At 39.7% G+C, this 22824-nt stretch overlaps 1 protein-coding gene across 7 annotated transcripts in view; it reads left to right on the forward strand.

The window, feature by feature from the left end:
* Positions 1 to 22824, forward strand: part of ctnnd2b (catenin (cadherin-associated protein), delta 2b) — a 209564-nt gene that overhangs the window by 173629 nt on the left and 13111 nt on the right. For all 7 annotated transcript variants that reach the window (XM_050032462.1, XM_050032463.1, XM_050032464.1 and 4 more), the window contains 6 exons: positions 206 to 392; positions 10226 to 10343; positions 11866 to 12048; positions 16923 to 17096; positions 19356 to 19506; positions 22523 to 22778. In XM_050032462.1, coding sequence (XP_049888419.1) covers positions 206 to 392; positions 10226 to 10343; positions 11866 to 12048; positions 16923 to 17096; positions 19356 to 19506; positions 22523 to 22778 — 1069 coding nt within the window. The remainder of the gene's footprint in view (positions 1 to 205; positions 393 to 10225; positions 10344 to 11865; positions 12049 to 16922; positions 17097 to 19355; positions 19507 to 22522; positions 22779 to 22824) is intronic.

Genomic DNA, 22824 nt, shown 5'->3' on the forward strand with positions numbered 1-22824 from the left:
CTGCTGTAAAGCAAGTAAGTCAAGACTGCAGTAACTGTCTGTGTTGCTGTGTGTTTGATCAAGCTGCTCACTAAAAACCTACTAAATATTTCAATGCTTTCTACCCTGGAGTTGTCTGTCTGTCTCTCCTCCTGTCTGCCTCCACTGTTTTTTCCTTCTTCTGTGGATTGGTTTTGACGTCCTGTCTCCCTGCTGTCCTCTTCAGGTGTTTTGTGGAACCTTTCGTCATGTGACGCACTGAAGATGCCCATCATCCAGGATGCCCTTGCCGTGCTGACCAACGCTGTGATCATCCCCCACTCAGGCTGGGACACCTCCCCGCATACACAGGAGGACCGCAAGCTGCACCTACATTCCTCCCAGGTCCTCCGCAATGCCACAGGCTGCCTCCGGTCAGTGTCACTGTCACAGAGATATTTTTTTGTATGTTTTGTCTTTCTTATTGTGTGGCCTTTACATTAAGTATTTATTGCCACAGAGAAATGACAGATTCACTCACTTTGTGCAGTGTATTGCTGTTCACAGGGTGCTATTACCAACCACATTCAAACAGAGAAAAAAAGTCTCTCTTAGTTCACAACAGTCTGGTATTTTTAGATAGTAGTGTGTGTTATTTTTACCACTGTACACACAGAGAACTGTCAGACTTAGCTGCATTTAAGATGACTCACCACTTGGCTTTAGAGCTGCTGTGGCTTTTCGTTTTTTACACTTGAGACATGATGCTAGTCATACAGTGCAGTCTGGAAGTAGTAGGACTGTGACACATATTGTTTGTTATTTTAGCTCTGTCCTAAAGCCCATTGGATATTTAAAAAGAAAAACAGTGACAAAAAAAAAATTTAAGTGTCGCCTTTTTTGTTTTCAATTCATTTCTACTTTATATTATTCATTCATTCATGCATATATTACTCAAATGTACGTCAGGGTCAGGGTCAGGGTCTTGATCTTGCATGTGGTCAATACGGTACTGGATTGTAGTTTTTATTTTTTGTTTGGAATTACGGATTTTTATCAGTGCCTCTACACTTTTAGCAATATAGCATTAGATGTTATTGGCTGTGTTTTTCATCATTTGGTTTGTCCCCCATTGGGGAATACCTGACCTATTCTTAAAACAATTCAGGTATGGAAAAAAGTGCTGTTTCTCCACCTTATGTAACACTTCTTACTGATAACCATTTTCTTTGCCACTTATGGGCAGTGCGACAAGCTGTAAACTGCAGAGTGTATAAAAATAATGGCTGTAGCCATCGTGGCATCACCCATTGGTTTGTGGATTTCTGTTCTGAGAAACAAAATGTACTTAAAATTTGTGCTGAACAAGGCATTTTTAGGAAATCACTTTATGATTTAGGAAATCATAAAGTGAAAACACACTGAAATTGTGACAACTATCTCTCTCTCTCTCTCTCTCTCTCTCTCTCTATCTCTATATATATATGTATATATATACAGTATATATATATATATATATATGTAGATATATAATCTGCGGTTCTGCCACGGTTATGTTGCCTGAGTAAGATTTTCACCGTGGTACGGCCTTGTCAACTGATGGCACCCATCTGTCACTTATTACGCATAACTTTAAGACTCAATAAAGAATTGAAATGGGTGAGTTATATAAATTAACCCCCAAACCAAAACAAAGTAGCGTTTTTAGTACCAGGCTGTTTATTTCTGCTCTAAAGTTGGGCATTTTATCATGGGAGTCTATGGGGATTGACTCGCTTTTGGAACCAGCCTCAAGTGGCCATTAGAGGGACTGCAGTTTTTGGCACCTATGCATTAGCTTAATTTTTAGCCCTGGAGGTTGCTGTTTGCTTCAAACACAACATTGACATGCTGTAATTTTATAAGGTTAATACGGCAAACATTTTAGCAAACAGTCACCAGTGTAAAATTCACTGAGGGTAACATTCACATTTATTTGGAGTCACGTTTGTGTCTACCTGACAAATGTAAATCGAATTTTCACACACTGGTCTCTCTTAAACTAAAACTCTTAAACAAATCTGGCTCTTTAGCAGCTAAAATGTTCCAGCACATTCCTAAGATAGTTACTAACTTTGCGTATCTGTTGTATGTTGCTGGGTAGGTAGCGTACTGTGGGTTTAGCAGAGCTTTACCACTGAAAACTGTGGCCTGCTGCATCTGAAAATTACACTGATGAGAGCCGTGAGACTGTATAATATAAGCTAAAAATGCTAAAACCCTCTGTAGAGCTACAAGGAAACTGCAACCAGACCTGTTTTGCATAGGGGTCGTCATTTTTGTTGAAGTAATATTGATCATAGCAGCTTTAAGTATAGTACAAACACTTGCATAATTACATTAAAGATATTATAATGAATTTCTCTTGCCAGTAGGAGATGAGCTACATATCGTCATTAGCTACTGATTGATTGCAGTAATGTGCAGTGCAGTATAACCTGTCACTTATTTCCCTACAAAATGCGCTACAACGCCTCATCTCTGAGACGCATAAATATGCCCACTATTAGCTTATTTGTGTTTGTTGTGGATATTAATTGGTTTGGCTCACTCATTCTAGTTATGAATTTGAAACACAAAAGGTGAGAATTAGGAAAAGACATGTTTGATATTGGTGGTTACAGACTAAACTCACAGACTAATACATCATCTGCCTTTTAAACACCATTATTATACAACATAGTGTGTACTAGCTGTTTTTGGACAATTGACCAATCAGAGCGTTGTTGGTAGGATTTAGAGTGTTGATGTCGTCTTCCTACATAGCTTTTTAGCTACACAGCAACAGCCATGCAGTGGACTGAAAATGGCATCTGCAGGAAGGATATTTAACATACGTTTAAAGTTGCTAATGATCGGTTAGATTTAAAAAACACATACGCACACACCTACTCCCATTAAAAAGTTGTCTGTAGTAAGAAGCTGATTAACCCTTAGAGACCCATCATAGACCCATTTTGTCTTTTTTATGGGAGCAGCGGAACTTCAAGGAGAGACCTGATGATTATTTAAAAATGCAACTCAGCATGGTGTGTCACGATTTTCTAGTAATGAATCTGTAATAAAGATTGTCTTTTGGGTAGGTGTCTCATATGCTGTTGGAGCAATTTCATGGCATGATATTATTTGTTTAGGTGCTAAATTTAAGCATTTTGTACCACTTGAGAGTTGATAAAAATCAGTCAAAAATCTTTTTGAAATATGACACTAAGGTACCAAGACCTTAAGCAACACCATATAAGAGTCCATGCTGTAATTTGGTCAAAAACTTTTAGACATTTTGAGATTTCTGTAAGAACTGCAGTGTTTGGCAATTGGATGACGAGCACTACTATTCTTGAAAGTGGTGAGAAACCCTATCATTGTCAATATTCCTATAAAAGGCATACATCCTCTTAGTGTTGCACGGTATACCGGTACTAAAATAGTACCGCGGTACTAGAGTATTCCAAACGGTACTATACTGCATTTGGAAAATACCGGTACTTTGAAATTGATTCAATTCATTAATTTAGTTAATTTATTTTACTCATTTATGCACACAAACGCCTTTCTTGTTCCTATTGAAGCACAGATTACACAAGTGGTGTGTATGACAACACCTGTATCAACATTCGCAGCTGGCGCACGTGAAAAAAGACAAGAGAAAGTCTGCCTCGCAAAGGGAGACAACACGAGACAACACAAACTTGGTGGAACATTTGAGTTACCAAACCGTGACGTCCGTACTGAGGTACTTACCGAACCATGATTTTTTTGGTACCGTTACACCCCTACTATTTATTGTTCTAAAGGTTTGTATCCAAAAGGACTTTTCCTTAGGAAAAGTACCGAAGAGTATCGAAAAGTATCGAATTTCATATTGGTATTGGTACCGAAACAAAGATTTTGGTATCGTGACAACACTACATCCTCTAAAGACTCCAGGTCTCTACTTTGTGATTGTAAAGTTTCACAAGGCTGTGATTCCTAGAGGTCACAATAGGTCATCTTACACAGTGAGGCCAACTTTAAAAAATGGTGTCACTACAATGAAATGGCTACTATGGGGACTAATATCATCACACATGAATACAACTGGGCTCATTTAATCCACAAGCACCTCAGCTTTCCAGTCATACCCAATTTATGCAATTCTAAGACCGTTAAGGGACCCCAGTATGCAGAAATGTTGCAAGAAATGCATGTTTTTTGCCAAAACTGCATAGTATTGGCCATGTAAAGGGGAGACTTGAGCTTACCCATAGACCCCATTTTCCCAGTTTAAGGGACCCCTTTGAAAATGACCATGGCAGTTGTTCCCTCCCCAAAATTTTATCTATCTTTGGAGCATTTTTTTGCCCCCTCCCTGACAATCCAACATGACATGGTTGGTACAGATGGATTCCTTAGGTTGTCTTGTCTCACACAATACCAGTAACTGACGTGACACTGATGTAGGTCAAGATTGCCGTCAGTCCTGCGTGTTTCTTAGAGTTTAGAAGACTTTAAAGTAGATATAGCTAATCATTAGATATTTATACACATTAAACTTGTATTGGTGTGATGCTTTTCAAAACTACGCAGGCATGCATGATGAAATTTCCGTGGCTTAGACTGAGCTCATAAATATTTCTCACAGAGACATGTCGGCTGTGTACCAGACATTTTTTGATGTGCTACTGGTTCCCCTCCATCAAAAGCATCAAAAGAAAAAAAAACACATCTTGCAGACAGAATAATGACAGCGTAGCCTGAAACATTCACAAACTGTATGTGTATTTGTCTTTTTACTTGTCTCTCATTGCATAGTTATCTTGCATATTATATTTCTGCAGACATATATGTTGTACAATAGAACAAATAAGTACACTTTAATTATGTGACAATTCACTATAACTTTAAAACTCTAAAACAGTGTTATACGTATGTCTGTATGTCGTATTATAATGTTTTCCTCTTGAGGATTTGGCAAAAGTTGAGCAAGAGCAGAATGGGACTGCTGCCATGACTACATTTGCATCTCTGTCTGCAAGGTTATCTGGCTTCCTGTTTATGTGTGTGTGTGTATGTGTGTGTCACTGTTTGTCTCTCTGTCTAACGACATGTGTGGTCCATTAATCTCAACTGCAATATGTCTGCTCACCTGCATGTCAGTGAAAATAAACTACACATATTGGGTGCTTGGGTCACTCCTAATGCTGTACGTGTGTGAAAACACACACATCTGGCACTGTGTGGGTTTTTCAAGTCTGCTGGTGTGTGTGTGTGTGTGTGTGTGTGTGTGTGTGTGTGTAGTGTGTGGGAGTGTGTGAGTGTTGCAGGAGATAGCTTTGTGTGGATCAGCTCCCTAAACTCGAAGGGCTAATTCATCTTTCTCACGCCTCGTTAGGGAATGCTGGGAGTCTGATTAAAGATTGAATATTTCATGGCGGGTTTGGTATATCGCCGGCCACCTGCTCTCTCCCGCTCTCTCTCTCTCTCTCTCTCTCTCTCTCACTCTCTCTCTTTCTTCCCCCATCTCCCATTATCCTCCTCGCTTTCTCATTTTCTCTCCCTCCCTCGTTCCATCTCCATCTCGCTTTATTACTCCATTTCTCCTTTCTCCATCATATTATCCCTCCCCTTATCCCTTTCTTCTTCTGTCTCGCCCTGTCTCTGCCTCGCTGTCTCTCGCTTTCACAAACACACACATATTCTCCCTCTGCTTACTCACTGCTTGTTTCACTCCCTGTGTGTGCATATGCTGTTGTGCCAACTAACGGGAACTGCTGAAACTTGTGCTGCTAGAAAGCTGAATATGAATGAGGTGCGTCGAATTTGCAGATGTGACACAAATTCCGCAGTAACTAATGGAGAGCATGTTTGTTATTTACTGTACTTAGAAGCTGATCAGAAACATTAATACCACCCAGACGTGTAAAAGATGTCTCCAAGACGCAAAAGTAATCTTTACACCCCCAACATGTAGCTACATCAGTATTGCAGTCTACTTACAGGGACTCGCCTTGTGATCATAGCAGCTGAATCCACACTGAATCACCAATCGTTCTCCCTGTCTCGCTTAAATGACAAAAAGAAAGCGGCTTCTGCAACTCTTTCAATCATACATAGTAAGGCAGCAGATGTTGTAGCATTTGTCTGATCCATTCTCAACACCTGTATTGAATGCTGTGTTTGAGGGAGAGAGCACAGTTAATACAAGGGCCTGTGAGCTCCAGCCACCTAGTTTGTGCTAATTTAGTTCAAATTTTGTTTGAGATTACGCACTACTAAAGTAAAATGTTCTATATATTCTGCTTATTAACTGATCTAGAGGCCCCTTTGATATCTAAGTTTTGTGTCATGTCATGTTGTGTATTTGTAAATGTTATAATTTGAGACCATTGCAAACACACTAAAAAGGGCTTTAGAGTGCATGTGCCACATTCTTCACATAAATTGGGATCTATTTAATAAAAAAAACTTGATGAGGGAATGTATGTGATCTAACTTTGACCCATGTGTACTAACATTTTAAGTGACAGAGGAAAATTTGCAACGCTCATGGTGAGGTGGTGAATTGATTTCAAATTGATACGTATAATAGTTCATATAGTTTTTAGTTTTTATAGTTTTTGTGTGTAAGTCACTGAGAAGTCTATAAAAAAAGCCAGTGACAGATCTCACACAATTATTACATTCCATATTCTCATTATGAGTTCTTGTAATACAGACCATTACTATGACAAAATAGTTTTACTATCAAGCTCCCATTTTCAGATAATATCCCAGAGTGGGGGATACCACTGGTTGTCGTTATCATTTTGGCAAGGTGTGAAGCAAACAGCCTGATTGCTGTGAACATATAAATACTGCAGTGACACTCGATCAGTGCCATGATTCACTCCAAATAACCGCTGAACAGGCTAATTTCTGTGCGTCAGTATTCATAAGGTGTTTTGCATTGACCATTTATGGTTAAATGTGGGTATGTTGAGGTCAGAATATGAGGCTGAGCCACATGCAGATAATACCAATTTGATTCAGGATTTCTAAAAAGGAAATTATACACTGACAGGCATACACAACATTTTATAAACCAAAATATTTTTTGCACATGTATATTCCATCATTTGTACATTTGCAAACATTTAGTTTTATGAATGAGGCCCCAGGTGTATGTCTGTGCTTTGTATTTTATTCCCACAGGTGCACAGGAATCTCCCATAGCTGTATCCATTAGCAGGTGTGCTGAAGGAAAGAGATTATCTGGAGGGATAATTGTCAGGCTAGCTAGTGCTTAGAGAAGCTGCAGTACTCCACTCTTTGGAGACAGGCCAGCAGAGAGTGAGAAAAATGCCTATGATGGAGGCAGTCCGACAAGTATCCCCAGCAACTGAAGTTTCTACTCTGATCTGAGGGCAGTTTAGCTAGTTAGCTTTGACATCCGTTAAAGAATATCTTGGCTTTTGAAGCGAGAAGAGGTTATCAAATTACATGCAGTGCCAGGTCAGCCAAATATAAAGGCATTGAATATCCCATAGTAATGCATTGCTGTGCAGTAACACTATGGGAAGAGAACTGACATGGTGTAAATGGGTCCAAAGGTTCTTTTCTTTACGATTCAGTGTTTTTAAAGTTATGCCCTTAATTATGTATAACTTTAAGCCTTTATAAAATGCAAGTGGGTGAGTTCCATAAAAAATCACCCCCTGTACACTTGTCATGAACAGAGAAATTACTGTAAAGACCAAAACTGTTTTTTCTACAAGGCTGTAAACATGTTTATTCCTTCTGTAAAATAAGACATTTTCACATGGAGGTCTATGGGAAATGACTCGCTTTTGGAACCTGCCCCAAGTGGCCATTAGAGGAACTGCAATGTTTAGCACTTCCACGTTGGCTTTATTTTTCAGCCTCAGAGGTTGCAGCTTGATGATGTACTACATTTTTGTACTACATTTTTGTACCAACACTGAACATACTAAAACTTATGTTACTATATAACATAAATCATCATTTTTGCTATTGTGTGAAGAATTTAGATGCCGCTAGACTCACTGGTTAAATAGATGAGTTACCAATTGGTCTTAAAAGAAAATTGATTTGCAAAATGTGTTTTAATTGAAAACGGCTGGATTGGTCCTTTTTTAATATAAGAAATAAAATTTCCCAGATTTCATCAAACCAAAACAATTCAAACACTCATGCAGGGACATCCTGCAGAACCCTGTATTTGATTACAGAATTAAAGCCAAAGAGACAGTGTCTCCCTGTCGTTACCAAAACAGTGACATATTTGTCAGTGCAGTTTCTCTCACAGCAGCAGCACACTATGGTTTAATGAGGATTCTGTTCTGTTTGAGAGCTCCCTAGTAGACGCACAACCTTTTTTCCAGCAGTGTGGTTTTTTTTTCTCTCATTATTAAGATTCTTCACACTAAAAGATCATAATGAGAGATAATCTGCAGCCCTGTTGCCTTGCAAGGGAACGCTTCAGAGGGATTAATTATGCCAAATTGACTGAGGTTAATTGAATTGAATCCATTAACAGGTGGTATCTAAAATAAAGGAGATGTGTGAGAGAAAAAAGTATATAAAGTGGTTTAAAAAGTACAATGTAAGTGCTTTAATTTTGGTGTTTATCTCTTTTTGCCATATGCCATGTCCACAACATGTTGAATATCGCACACATAAACTTGACATGTGGCCTCAAAAAACTGATATGGCAAAAAGTTGCCTATTTACATATTAAAGGGTAACTTAGGTATTTTTCAACCTGAGCCCTACATTTCAATGTTTTTGTTTCTGAGTGACTGATGGGGACAGTTTTCTTTTTAAAATAAGTCCAATATTGAGTGAGACTGCTGCAGCAGCGGCGGCAAAACAGGCTGCAGTGTAATCCCTGCGGGCAATAAAGCATTGTCATTTATGTCGACTGAAAGTACTTGTTTTTGCTACTGACAGTCTCACATTGTTACTTCAAGTGTCTGAAGATATTATGGAAGGGATCCCTACAGAGATAGACCTTTTTGTCCAAGCAGAAACAGCCCCGGTATCGCCATCACCAAACACACCAGACTCCATTTAAATAAACAGTAATCTTAACGTGGATAGAGCCAGCGTAATTTCACATCTAACTGGGTGAACTGAGGGTTTTGAACAGTGAAAAGACAAACCAAGATTATGTGAGTTTCATTTTGTTTTGCAAATGTTAAATGAAGTGTGTCTTACAATAACACAATACTGTTCATTTAAATGGAGTCTGGTGGGTTTGTCGATGGCGATTTCAGGGCTGTTTCTGGTTAAAGAAAAGGGATTTCACTTTTTAACAGAAAAGGTTTATCTCTGACGGGATCCTTCCCATAAATGAACAGACACTTATAATAACAATCTGCGCCTGAACTGAGTCATTAACAAAAACAAGCACTCTTAGTGGATTTAAATTGACGGTGTACATACCCCGAGTGGTTACACTGCAGCCTGTTTCGAGGCTGCAACTAAACCTTGTTGTTCCCATTAGTCACTTAGGCAAAAAACCATGGGAAAATAGGTGCCAGGTTTAAAATGACCATACTTACCCTTAGAGATGGACATGGAGCAACATTAGCATTCATTTGCAGTCATGATTCTGGCCATGAAAATAAGCAATACAAGCATCATTGAAGCCACTAATAACATACTAAATGGACTTTTGTCTGACATTAATCCTTGCTGTTCTTTCATTTATGAAAGCTTACTGACATCACTGGTGTTCTACAATCCTAATGACAGTAAAGCCAATTTAAGGCTAAATTGGGTATTTAAGCATTAACACAGTTAAGATAAGTAAATGCATAATGTATGACACCACAGCTGTGTAACAACACACCCTCTGCCTTTAAACCACAGATTAGTTTGGGACTAAAGTGGTTAAGATTGTTATTAAGAACCTGGGAAAACAAATCCGGCTAATGGAGTTTTGGAAGCTCGGTGCCATTTCTCACTGACACTGAGGGCACGAGCATCTCTGAGCCATCTTTAATAGGCTGACATTTAAAGGGCATTACACTCAGACTCTCTCTCTCCTGTATGTCACTCAGACACGAATACATGTGCAGTATCACGTAAAGTTGTGTGAAACTACTGGACAATTCAAGTTGCGTGTATTACTTTGCAGACGTGTGTAGGATATTCTGACGCTGTGCTACTTGCTCAGTTTTTACAGTAGTTGGACTGTTTATTGATGAGGTGTATGTGTACGTGTCTGTGTTTGTGTGCGTAACAGGAATGTGAGTTCTGCAGGTGAGGAGGCTCGGAGGAGGATGAGGGAGTGTGAGGGCCTGACAGACGCTCTGCTCTACGTCATCCAGACTGCTCTGGGGAGCAGTGAGATTGACAGCAAGGTGACTGTCTCACACACAAATCACCAACTGCACACACAAAAGCACCTGAATAAAAAGTACACAAACAAACACACACAATGATAGAAAATGATTTGCTGCGAAGTTCTGTATGTGTGAGTGTGTGTCTGTCTCTCTGTGTGTTTATTGCTGTCGAAGAACTCAAACATAGATGGTTATTCATGCTTTGTAAACATGTTTTGTGATGATTATTATGTAAAGAATATTTATCATTTACATGAGCTGACATGGGTTACATGCAAATGAGTTTTGTCTGTGTCGTTGCAGGCCATATGCATACACTGTATATGCATATTAATCTGTATAAGTTGTTTGCCTGTGGTTTGTATGCTAATGTCCAAGGCTCGCAGGCCAGAAACCACTCACTGTAAAACAGATTAAAAAACATAGTAAATTGTTTTGTATTTAGAATTGCAGCATTTAGTGCTACGAATCAGTTTAGAAAAATATCACCTTTAAATGAATTGTATCTTTAAACTACAACCATCAGAAATAAATAAATAAAGCTTTTCAGGCAGCTGCCTCCATGTCCACAGCTGCCTGTGCCAAAGAGCAGCACAACAGTGAAGAACCCTCACTCTGCAGCAAAATCTGGAAACTAAATGTCCCCGCTGCACATTAACTGATAAAAAAAAAGCTTGACTTAAAGCAATTTAAGTTGATTGAGGGGTCTCTAACTGATGATTCAAATCTCCAACTTTCAAGGGGCAGCCCTAAAAAAACATAAAAGTAGTACAGGATTTTTATTTTTGACAGAAGTAACAACATTTACACCAAATGTTGATGAAAGAAATACACAAATTGTTGCATAAAAATCACCAGAATGCAGAATATTAAGTGTTTGATGCTCAAAATTTACTTGCAGAGGAGCCTGAATCCCCCTGTTTCATATGTGTGTCCTTGTTATATACAAAAATACGGTATAAAATCCCAAGCTGGCAGAGCTTGTCATTTTTTATAGTGCACTATACACTACCCAACCCAGATGGCCAGTGACACAGAAACATCACTAGTGAGAGTGTGTATCTGTCTGTGCTTTTATGTGAGCAACCATGTGTATCTGTTTGTGTGCATGCACTTGCATATGTGCTACATGCATACAGCCGATGTGTATTTAAAGTGTAAAGAGTGTCTCGCTTTGTGGCCAGTGTGTGCATGTGTGCGTGTGTGTGTTGAGTGGAGGCTCTTCACAAGGAGATGTGAAGTTTTTAATCCTTAGAAATCCTTCACAAGATCAAAGTCTGTGACTGTTGACTGCATAGCCACTCACAACAATAGGATTAGTGTGTGTGCGTCCATGTCTGTGTATTGTATATTGTACAGTCAGCATCGCACAGTATGTTCATAGAAGTGTGTGTGTGCGCGCCTGTGGGAATATGTGTCTACAGAATAATTTTGAGTGTGTGTTCATCTGATTGCCATCTGTCCCTCCTTTATGTCTATCTCTTTTTCTCTCTCTACACTTCTTCCCCATCCCTCCTTCTTTTTTTTTTCCTACCACCAGACTGTAGAGAACTGTGTGTGCATCCTGAGGAACTTGTCGTACCGTCTGGCTGCAGAGACATCTCACAGCCAGCAGGGGGGGTCGGAGGAGCTGGACGGTCTGTTATGTGACACCGGCGGGAAGGACGCAGAGAGTTCTGGATGCTGGGGCAAAAAGAAGAAGAAAAAGAAGGGACACGACCAGGTGGGAAAACAGGAAGTTGGAAGAAATAAATATTTGTTTCAGTTCTTTCTTTTTTGTTTTGTTTTTTCTTTTCGGTCTTAAGTTGGTAAAATACTGCTGGAGCCACATGTGAGATAAAACTGGTTAGCAGCCATAGCTGAAGATTGTTGTTCCAGCAGGAATATGATCCGAAAATGGGGAGAAATTAGCGACATCAACATAGAAGATTACAAGTTTCCCTGACATTAGCATGTAGCTACATGTAGCGGCGCATTTGCAGCCAGGAAATAACTGTGTAGTGGCATTTTCTCCTCATAAAAATCACCAATAAAAAGCTCTAAACACATTTGGACATGATTCAGCAAGTCCATGATCCAAAATCTGGGAGAAATTAATGACACCAACGACCAAGATTACTTTTTCCCCTGATGTTAGCATGTAGCTACATGTAGCCATATAGGCTATCTAATTTAAAAACTTGCAGCAGCGTGCCCAGACCAGATGATATCAACAAATCCATCATGAACTGATGTCAGCTTGTAGCCAAAGTAGAAAAAAATGTTGGAAACAAAGTATTCAGAACAGTCTTAAGACCGAGCTTTTTGCTCATGGATTATTTTTTTACATACGATTACAACATTATTAGGTCGCTGATAAGTAGCAGAAGCGACGGGATGCCAGTGTAGTTTACATTAAATCAGGCTTCCTAGCTCTCATGATGTAACACTGTCATAATACCGGGGCTTGGATGAGAAATTGATGCATGGGAACAGATCTCTCAGGAAGTGAACCACTTAAGTGTCCATGAGTATAGTCGCAATGGCAGAAAATAACTGCTCAATCAAGGATGAGTATACAAATTACTAGCTTGGTGCTTGACAGACCCAAAAGCTCTCGTGAGAGACGAGAAAGTAACTTTGACTCCCTATATGTGAATGCTGCTGTATCAGTGGAGGCATCAACAAGCAGAAACATGGCAGCTAGAAACAAAGCTGGCAGATAGACATTGTCTCTGTGGAATATATTAAACTATTGCTCGTACATCGTTAGCTTGACATTAACCAGTTATATGGGTCATAAAGTTGCTGTGTCATGTTTTTTTTGTGTGCAGGTGATTAACGTGGTAGTCAGTTTTTGCATCTAATATGACACCCACAGCACCTTGGCCTCATCTTTGTGGTGTCCTGGTGGTTCCTTTTACTTTCCCTCTTATTTCACAACAATATACAGAATTTTAATGACCACATAAAAATCTACATTCACACACAGACTACATGATGCAATACCCTTGTTTGTTTAATACTGTGACTTTATTGGTTGGTATTTTCTGTCAAATATCCACACCAGGATGATAAAAGCTAAACAATAAGTCATAGGAACAGTAATACAGATAGGTTGTCATCTTGAGCCTTTATTAAAGAGCATCCAGTGTGTGTTTTGTGGGATACTATCCCTGCCATTATATGTTTTCATTTATATCATTTTGTTATCTGTCTAGTGTCAGAGCAGGTGTCACTGCTTGTTTGTTTCTTTCCCTTCTTTTCCAAATGGAGGATTCAGTATCTCATTTTGTAATTCAGCCCTGTGCTGTTTCTAGTTCAGGAACATTTGCTCAGTTCATCCTTGGTTCACACACTATCTCGAGTCTCAAATGAATATTTATGAATGCAGCTTTCTTTGATATTCATGATGTTTGAGCCGGAGTTGTTTTTCCACGTCAACCACCGGTTTTCACCTACCACCTGGATTATTTAGGGTCACGTCTGCAGAATAAGGTGACTCACAGCTACCTGTGGAAGAGCTCGATGTGATGTAAATATGTGTCTTCTTAATTTAATGCTTGTTGTTGTTCTATGCAATATCAACAAAATAAGCCACAAGGTTTTCTTACAGCAGGATTGGGAGATCACAGCTTTACCTACAGATGGACTTACTGCTTGTGCCCAGAATCAAAAACACCAAGTCGATTTAGTATTTCACTCTGGATTTTCTGGGTCTGTCCATCTGTTGCCAACAGGAAGAGTGTCATCCTCCGGTTAGTTAAAAAATTAGTGCTCTTTTAGCTGTAGAATTGGCAGAAACCAAACGGCTGCCTTGGAGTAGGCTCTAACCTCCTGTCATGTTAATAAGCAATCAGCATCACATTCTCGTTGAGTGGGAGACATCTTTTACAACTTCTAGTGAAGCTGTGGGGAATGAAAAACCCAACACTTCCGGTGGATCAGGGACGGGTGAATTGCTCATTAGCTTGCATGCTTTTTTTTCCCTCTTTCATTTCTAGAAAAGACAGAGAAAGGAGATGTTGGTGATGAGGCAGGCCTTTAACTTCCATTTGCCAAGCGAGCCCTCAAGGAATTTTTTTTGTGTATCCAGGCAGATAGCAGAGAGATGAGGGATCTTAAAACTAACCCTGGGATCAGATTGTAAAGGGACAAATCATAACCTTTCCATAATGGTAATAATACGTAGCCCCCCCCTCCCCCCAAACCACCCCCTCTCTTCCCTCTATCTGTCTGCCTCCACTCCAGTGCAGCTGTGGGTGATTACCATGAAGTAGCGATTGGGGAGCTTGTTGGAGAGGGCAAAACTCCATCAACTGTGGGGTAATTAGAAGAGAGAATGAGGAGAGGAGACGAGAGGAGGAAAGGATATGTTGATGGAGAGGCGATACAAAGGGAGAGTGAAGAAAGTTCGGTAGGGGCTAGAAAATACAAAAGGATGAGAGAGGAGAGAGGGGAAAGAGGAAGTAGTAAAATAATGAGGTCAAAGATAAAAAAGGGAGGCAAAGGAAGACAACAGGATTTTTTTTCAATGCAGTCTGTTGGCAATGTAACAGAGCTTTAACAGACGACATGTGAGATTACGTCATTGCAGATGGAAGGAAGATTATATCATTTTCTATACAAAACAAATGTGTGGTCTGATATTATATAATGACGACAAGGAAGCGTACAGGACGTCCCAGTTTTATTAATACAATGCAGTACACCCACAAATCAGATTAAGATAAAGATTCAACTGTACCAGCTACACATTTACACATGCAATACTTTTGGTCCAGTTTTTAGTAGCTCTCAACATTTTTTGTATGGTTGGTGTAGTAACTTGTATACATGTAGAAGGTGGCTCATATGTGTCAGCTGACAGTTTTGCTAATTTAATGCCCAGTCCAGATGTATACAGATGTTTTTGAAAATGAATATTTTCCTCTCTGTTTTAAAAAAAAATCTGTCCATACAACATTTGTTTTACAAAATATCTTCATCCACATGAGAACGCAAAAATGACTCCATATGCTCAGCAAGCCAGTAGCAATAAAGGCTTAGTCAATAGTTCGTCAAATAGCAGAGAAAGTGAACCGTTGTTCCTGGTGGACTTTAACTGGTGCATGCTGAGGTGGACCATATAATACTGGGCAAAGCAGAGGCCTGCATTCATCTGTGGAGTGGTGCAACAATACTGAGATAAGATGAAAAGGAGTCATCACACCTCAGTATAAGTTTGAGTGTGAACTAACACACCAAAAACGTCGCCATAAACCACGGCTTAATAGTGACAACATCAAACAAAAGTGCAAAATTCAGCTCCATTATAACTCACAAGGTTCATCGACAAAACACTTGTCAATACTAGACACACTTTTCCCACAATTACATGTTAATGTTTTTAGCATAAATGTATGACATTTTAAATTGCATAAATGAGCTTAGTGGCTAGCAGAGTTTTGTTTTACTCATATGAGGTCAGGAACAACAGCGCCATTTACCACAGGTAACGTTATAAAATTCAGCTCTGTTAAAACTCACAAAACAAGATACAAGACACATTTTCCCCACATATACAACATGCTAAAGCTGTTAGCATGAGCTTTACTCTGCATAAATTAACCTAGCAGCTAGCAGACTTTTCCTCTACTCATATGAAACCAGGATAAATCACATACAGGACTTTAAATGCTATTTTGCTTCACAATTTTTGTTTCTTATCTGTGAAATAAAAGTAAGTAAAAAATTTGTGTATACAGGGGGAAATGGTTTTGAGCGAAAGCTTTGTTTGCGTGTGAATGAGAGGCCATAAAAGAGAGGAAAATATAAGAATTCAAAAATATCTGTATCTTTATCCATATCTGTCTTAGTCCCATAGCCCTCAGTTATTGTTGCTACATCTGCCAAGCCTTTCGTTTTCATATGGCACATGTACAGTTTACAGTCATAATGGTGGCAGATTTACCACTAATGATTCTTAGTTATATTTGAAACAATGAGTCCTTGATTTCAGGCAGTGGTAGAAAAAAACGGGCTTCTTATTTCTAGCCAGTTGTGTCATTTTTTTCTGCTTGCAGATTTTAACAGTTGTAGCTAGCTAGTTAAGCACTGCTCTGTGTATTTCCAAAAGGGGGGTGCATATAACAACAAGTCCAATATGTCGTCCAGAGCAGCAACTAATGATTACTTTTTGGTGCAAATTACTCTGTTTTTCCACAATGTGCCTACTCATCAACACACGTCAGTCAAATGTCAGTAGCACTAATCTGTGTGAATTATATTACGGTGTTGCTGAGAAATCTCCTGTATTCAGGAGCCAAAGCTTCCACAGCTATTATTGATATACAGTATGTGTGTGTATTTTTCAAAATGCATCATCAATGTGGAAATGTCAGATTTCAATTACAGACGAGATAGAAAAAACAAATGCACAAATAGATGAATGCCACCCTATTTATACACTGCTTATGAAAAGTAAATCTCCCTCCCTCTCTCTCGCTCTCTCTCCCTCCCTTCTCTTCCCCTGTTTTTGCCCAAGGGAACCATGCTGGCACCCTACCACTGTCAAACCTCGCCTCACACGGAATTCAAAATGCTTTTCTATTCTGAATTATGTCTCATCTTCCGCAGTGGGATGGCGTCGGCCCATTTCCAGACTTGGCGGAGCCCCCGAAAGGCATCCAGATGTTATGGCACCCCACCATCGTCAAGCCCTACCTCACACTGCTGTCTGAGTGCTCCAACCCAGACACCCTGGAGGGAGCAGCTGGGGCTCTGCAGAACCTAGCTGCTGGCAGCTGGAAGGTGAGGACTGTGCCTATATCACTGTGATACTAAAGGGCATCTGCAGAAGTGTTTTGAAATTCCAGTGGGTGCCAGAGTGCTCTGAAAGTGAGAAATCTCTCACGGCAAAATAACAACCCTAATAGCCACCCTATATTCCGGTCATTTTGTGCTGCACCTAGATAGCAAATCTTACTTACTGGCTCTTTGAAATTCCCTCATGCATGACTCCATTTGATGCACTTCTCTCTGAAATCAACAGACAAGTCAGAAAAAATGCACATCCTCATAATAAAAGTATCATATTTTCATCAATATATTACAGATAATGACATGCATTATACAGAGGACTATCTGATGACTGGCTAGATGTACAGTGTGTATTTGTTGTTAGCCTCATTGATTTTTGACCTCACTGATCAGTTAGTTAATCAGTACTTTCTCAAAGCAGCATGTGAACAGCATCATGCTTTCTAACAATAATCCTGCACGTAACAGTTCCATTTTGTCATTAGATAGAAATGCTAGTAAACACAGTACCGTCTATTTGACAAAAAGGTATCATGCTTGGTGATTCCAGAGCTTTCAGCCACATCACATGGCCTTCCTCAGCATATATAGTAGGGGTGGCATATATAATATTGATGCATTGTGATTCTCTTGAAAGATTATTTCTTGATATGTGAAAGGAAAATATCAGAAATTTTAAACCCAGTTCTCAACATTATGATTGCCTGTGAACATTTTTGTAAGACTGGGCTGTACACTCTTCATGGCTGAACCAACTGGATAGTGAAACATAACAGATGTAAACATGTGCGTTGTGTTCACTAGCGTGAACAATCCATGATGGACACAATCTGACTGGCAACTCCTGTCTTAAAAGCCAGTGTATGGAAGCATTTGGCTTCTATAAAGCTGAAGGGAAAAGGGACCTGGACATGAGCCACACTGTAAATTCATCTGTTTATTTTAATAGTGGATCATTACAAATACATTATGTTTTAAAAGTAGCAGGTAGTCACACAGTGAGAAAAAATACATTATGTTTAGAAATAAAAATAATTGATGCATTGAGATAAAGCAGCAACCTTTAGGGATAAAAAGTGAAGCCAATGCGGAAGTGCCAAAAACTACAGTTCCTTAAATGGCCACTTGAGGCCAGATCAAGAAGCAAGTCAATCCCTATAGGAACCCCATGTTAAAATTACAGCAGAAATAAACATGTTTACAAGGTGGTATAAGAAAATGGTTTTGGTTTTTATAACTAATTTCAACATTCATGGCAACTGTGTGAGTGAATTTATTTTTTAAGTCACCTGTGCCCATTTTATTAAGGCCCAAAGTTACGCATATTTAAGGGCAGGGCCACTTTGAGTGACAGGTTCTCTGCTAGCGTCACCGTCTATTGCTGTGGTTTTTTTACCTTGGAAGTCGGGGTCGGGAATGACGTCACACCCAAGCGGATCTTGTTCCAGTACAAGTAAGATGTTGTTAGCAATACCAGTTCAAGAAAGGTTAGCCATTGTTGGCCATTTCAGTTGATAACAAAGCATTACGCTGTATTTGAGAATGTAAACACTGTAGCAACATGTCCACAGATAGAAGTTGGATGAGACTGAGTGTATGTGTATCACTGCTTTAGACAGAGGCGTTAATAAACTGTATATTACGACAGTTTCCACTACCATTGATGTGCGGAGCAGTCATATTGGATTTTGAGGTCAGGGTTGAGGTTCCATCGACATTTCAAGTTAGAATTCCGACTTCAGGGGGTGTTCCAGTTAAAACTTTGGACTGGGAACTAAGAAATTCTCCCCCTCACTCCTCCACTGCTCCACCCTTTATCGTAATATGGTTACTTCTGGCTCCAAGAGAATAAGATGGCGACGGCCAAAATGCCAAACTCACAGCTTCAAAATGAGAATCCACAAAGCAATGAGTGACATCACTGTGACTACCTCCATAATATTATACAGTCGTATATTATTATTGTCTTATAATCACATCATAGCCCTCTGAATCAGGGTCTAATTTATTTGTGAGGTGCCTAGATATTCCCATCCCTAATTTGCAGATTACATAACAAAGTAAACATAAACTATATGTAACGATTACTCATCTCCATGACAACTGAACACCTTCATTCACTGCTGAAGGCCACGAGATGTAGCTGAAAGCCTCAGAAACACCAAGTACTGTGAGAGGACCTTAAAAGTTTTTGTCTCTAATGTTCTCTCCGTCCACCTACAAACCCACCCATCCCTCTGTCCTGCCCAGTGGTCGGTGTATATCCGGGCTGCAGTGCGTAAGGAGAAGGGCCTCCCTATCCTGGTGGAGTTACTGAGGATAGACAACGACCGAGTGGTTTGTGCTGTGGCCACCGCACTGAGAAACATGGCTCTGGACATCAGGAACAAGGAGCTCATCGGTGAGTCGTTCAATCACAGTGAACAAAGAGTGACATTTTACAAAGGGACACATACAATCCGAAAGGTCATGAAGGCGACAAAAAAGTAATTAACACATAGCGTAATTTCCAAAGCAAACCTACTTTATTCAAGATTTTTTTTTTTTGATAGTAGTGGAGCAAAGTGATGATTTCTGCCTTAATTGAAGATAATTGCACTGAAAACAAGTGCAGTCATCTTCGCCCACTTGTAGTATTACTCACTTGCTTTAATAATGCATATGCTACCTGTTTAAGTAGACGTGTTTCACAGTAATGTTTTTAAAATGAGCTGTTAAAATGTCACTTGTGTAGAGGGTTATTGCTGTTAGGGATGGCTGACTGACAGTAGGCTTGTGGGTATCTCTTTGATCGAAATTGAGATACATGTCATTATAGTGTTTGTCTGTATTTATGCACACATAAAGATAGTTTCCTTGAAGCAGATAGTAGTGTCGCTCTGACTGATTGTTTGATGCTTGATCCTTCTTTGGAGACCAAGTGATGTCTGCAATAAACTCGGCTTTTCTGCTGGTCCCCATAGCAACAACCACATGCCTCCTTCCTCTTACTCTGCCTGATGCTTGAGGCTCTGAGCTGAGCTGTCTGTGTCTGTGTGTGCTGTCTATGTATGTGAATGCAGCCATTCATGTGTAAAGTGTATGTAGGTTGTCACGTTAATCTTATATCCCGCTGCCACGGGGCACGCACGTATATTCTGATGGGACATACAGTCATGCCCTCACTTGTCTTGTCTTAACATGATAAAATTGCATTAGAGACGCAACATATTGTGTCGTTGCATCCTCAGAGCTTTCAGCAGTAGATATCAATACTGTCTGCACAGACAGGTCCGCTGTGAGACAACTGTTGATTTATTGCTGCAGTGTTACAAACTCAATAGAGTGCTTTTCTTTGAGCATTTGTATGTCTGTAGTAATGTGAATATTGCCTGCAAGTATAATGGTTCAATTATGTCTATAATAACTTACTGTAAAAAGACAGTTGTTAATTACTTTTCACTTGGAGAGAACTATGTTTTTTATTGTTAAAACTAGGGCTGCACAGTATGTAGTTTTTCATCGTCATTGCAATGTTGTCAAAAATATAGATTTACTGATACATACCTATTCTGAATATTTGAAACGGTTTTAATACTCCTTTTCCGCAGTATCAATACACAGCGACCAGCCATGCTTTCTTACTCTCAGTTATTGTTAATGTTTGCAAAAGTCATTCTGATGTTTTTTTGCTACCAGGAAGAGAAAGCTGTTATTTCATGTTTTAGAACTGTTGTATTTATCTTTAAATAAATATTTTAAATGTAATGCCATGTCTGTCCCCGTGGTATCGAAAATGGTATTGAATATTGATATTTTTAAAGGTATTGTATCAAAGTTATAAATTCCACTATTGCGACAAGACTAATGAGTAGCAATAGAAAGCAGCAACCGTCTCTCTTTTTTTTTTTAGTTCCATCAATGTTCAATTTGTTCAATATCAGAATGTTGGAAAGAATTTCCTCTCTTGTTTTAATTTAGCAAGTATTTTGTTGTATTTTAGCAGTTTACTGAAAGCAGCAGAAAGGCAGAACTGACTGCACGTTAGCATCTGTGTATTTATCGGAAGTAATACCATCACCATGATATTCAGCAACATTATTGACATGAAGCAGCTGGTCTAGTTTTAGCTCAGTCTACTGTGTTCAATGTTTTTCAGCACAGCTTTTCCTGTCTTTTGTCTGTAAATGTTACCGTCGCAGTGCTCACACTACATATATGTCAAACCAATAACCAGAAAAATTATTGGCATTGTACATTTCTGCAAACCACAGATATCTTACATTTGAACGTTATTATGTAGGTGGATACATTGAAATTTTAGGTTTCTGACAATGCTGCGAAAAATGTACATGTTTAGGCACAAAACCACTTGGCTATAGTTAAGAAAAGGTCTTGTTGTGGCTTTAAGCACAAAAGTGATTGTTTGTGGTCTGCAGTGGTTTGCACTGTCCCCTCCATCTCTCAATGACAAAGTCAGCTCATATACAACATCCCTTTAGGTACGTTAAAATGATGTGTATGAAATGTACAAATGGAATGTATCTGTGGTTTGGAGAAATGTACAACGGCAACATTTTTTTTCTGGTGACTAGGCTGAATATATGTTTTTCTCACAACCAGTTGAACATAACTTCCGCTGACTGTTGTAATGGTGCAACCGCTAAAGACCATATTTTCTTCAGCTGCACACATGTGCAGTTGAAAATGACCTTGTTGCCTGTATACACAGTTCATTACTGCAATTTTACTTGTTAAGTATTTGGTATTATTTTGTGATTTATAAACGTATTAATCAAAAAGAATCTGGAGTATATAGGCTTCATGCACCAGCAGGACTTCTACAGCAGGAAAAAAAAAACATGTAGTGTGGATGTGAGCTGTCAGTGGGTCATAGCACTGCCCCCACCCCCATCACCCAGGGTGATGACCCAATCAGAATGAGGGGCAGAGGTCAGCCTGGACAGCATTGCCTGACAGCAGTGCTGGGCTGTCATGGGAAATGTAGTCAGTTGGTGATGGATCACGTGGTCAAGTCATCGTTATTGTATGACAGCCCCACAGGCTGTATTTTCATAGCTGTGAGTTGTAGCTGGTTTAGCTCTCATACGTTGTTCAGGTAAGAAAAGGAAAGGAGCAGAAACCACAGTTGACTTAGGGACTGTCCAGAAATGATTGAGTAAATGTAATCAAATTTTGGGGAGGTGCAGAGAAAAGTCCTTCAGCTGTTTCTCATTCCAGATGTATTGGTATTATTTTATAGATCAGATCAACAAAGTTGTGAGGATAGAATTGACATTAATCTTTAGATGTTCATTACTAATCCTTCTCTCTTTAGAGTTATTTTTCTTAAGCTTACAGTCTCCTTCCACTTCCAAACCCTTTATTCCACATCAACCCCACCCCCACCCTGTCACTCTTACCCACCATGCCCACAGGTAAATACGCCATGAGGGACCTGGTGCACCGTTTGCCCGGAGGCAGCAACAACAACAACAGCAGCGGCGGGGGAGGAGGCGGAGGAAGCACCAACAGCAGCGTCCTGGTGGGGAAGACCATGTCGGATGACACCATCACGGCTATCTGCTGCGCGCTGCATGAGGTCATCACCAAGAACATGGAGAACACCAAGGCCCTGAGGGACGCCGGCGGCATCGAGAAGCTCATCGGCATTGCCCGCAGCAAAGGAGACAAGTAAGCCGAATGGGAAGATGATGTCAGGTGGAAGGAGGTCTAAAGA

The sequence above is a fragment of the Epinephelus moara genome, chromosome 21, assembly GCF_006386435.1.
Source record: "Epinephelus moara isolate mb chromosome 21, YSFRI_EMoa_1.0, whole genome shotgun sequence".
In the NCBI taxonomy this organism is placed as follows: Eukaryota; Metazoa; Chordata; class Actinopteri; order Perciformes; family Serranidae; genus Epinephelus; species Epinephelus moara.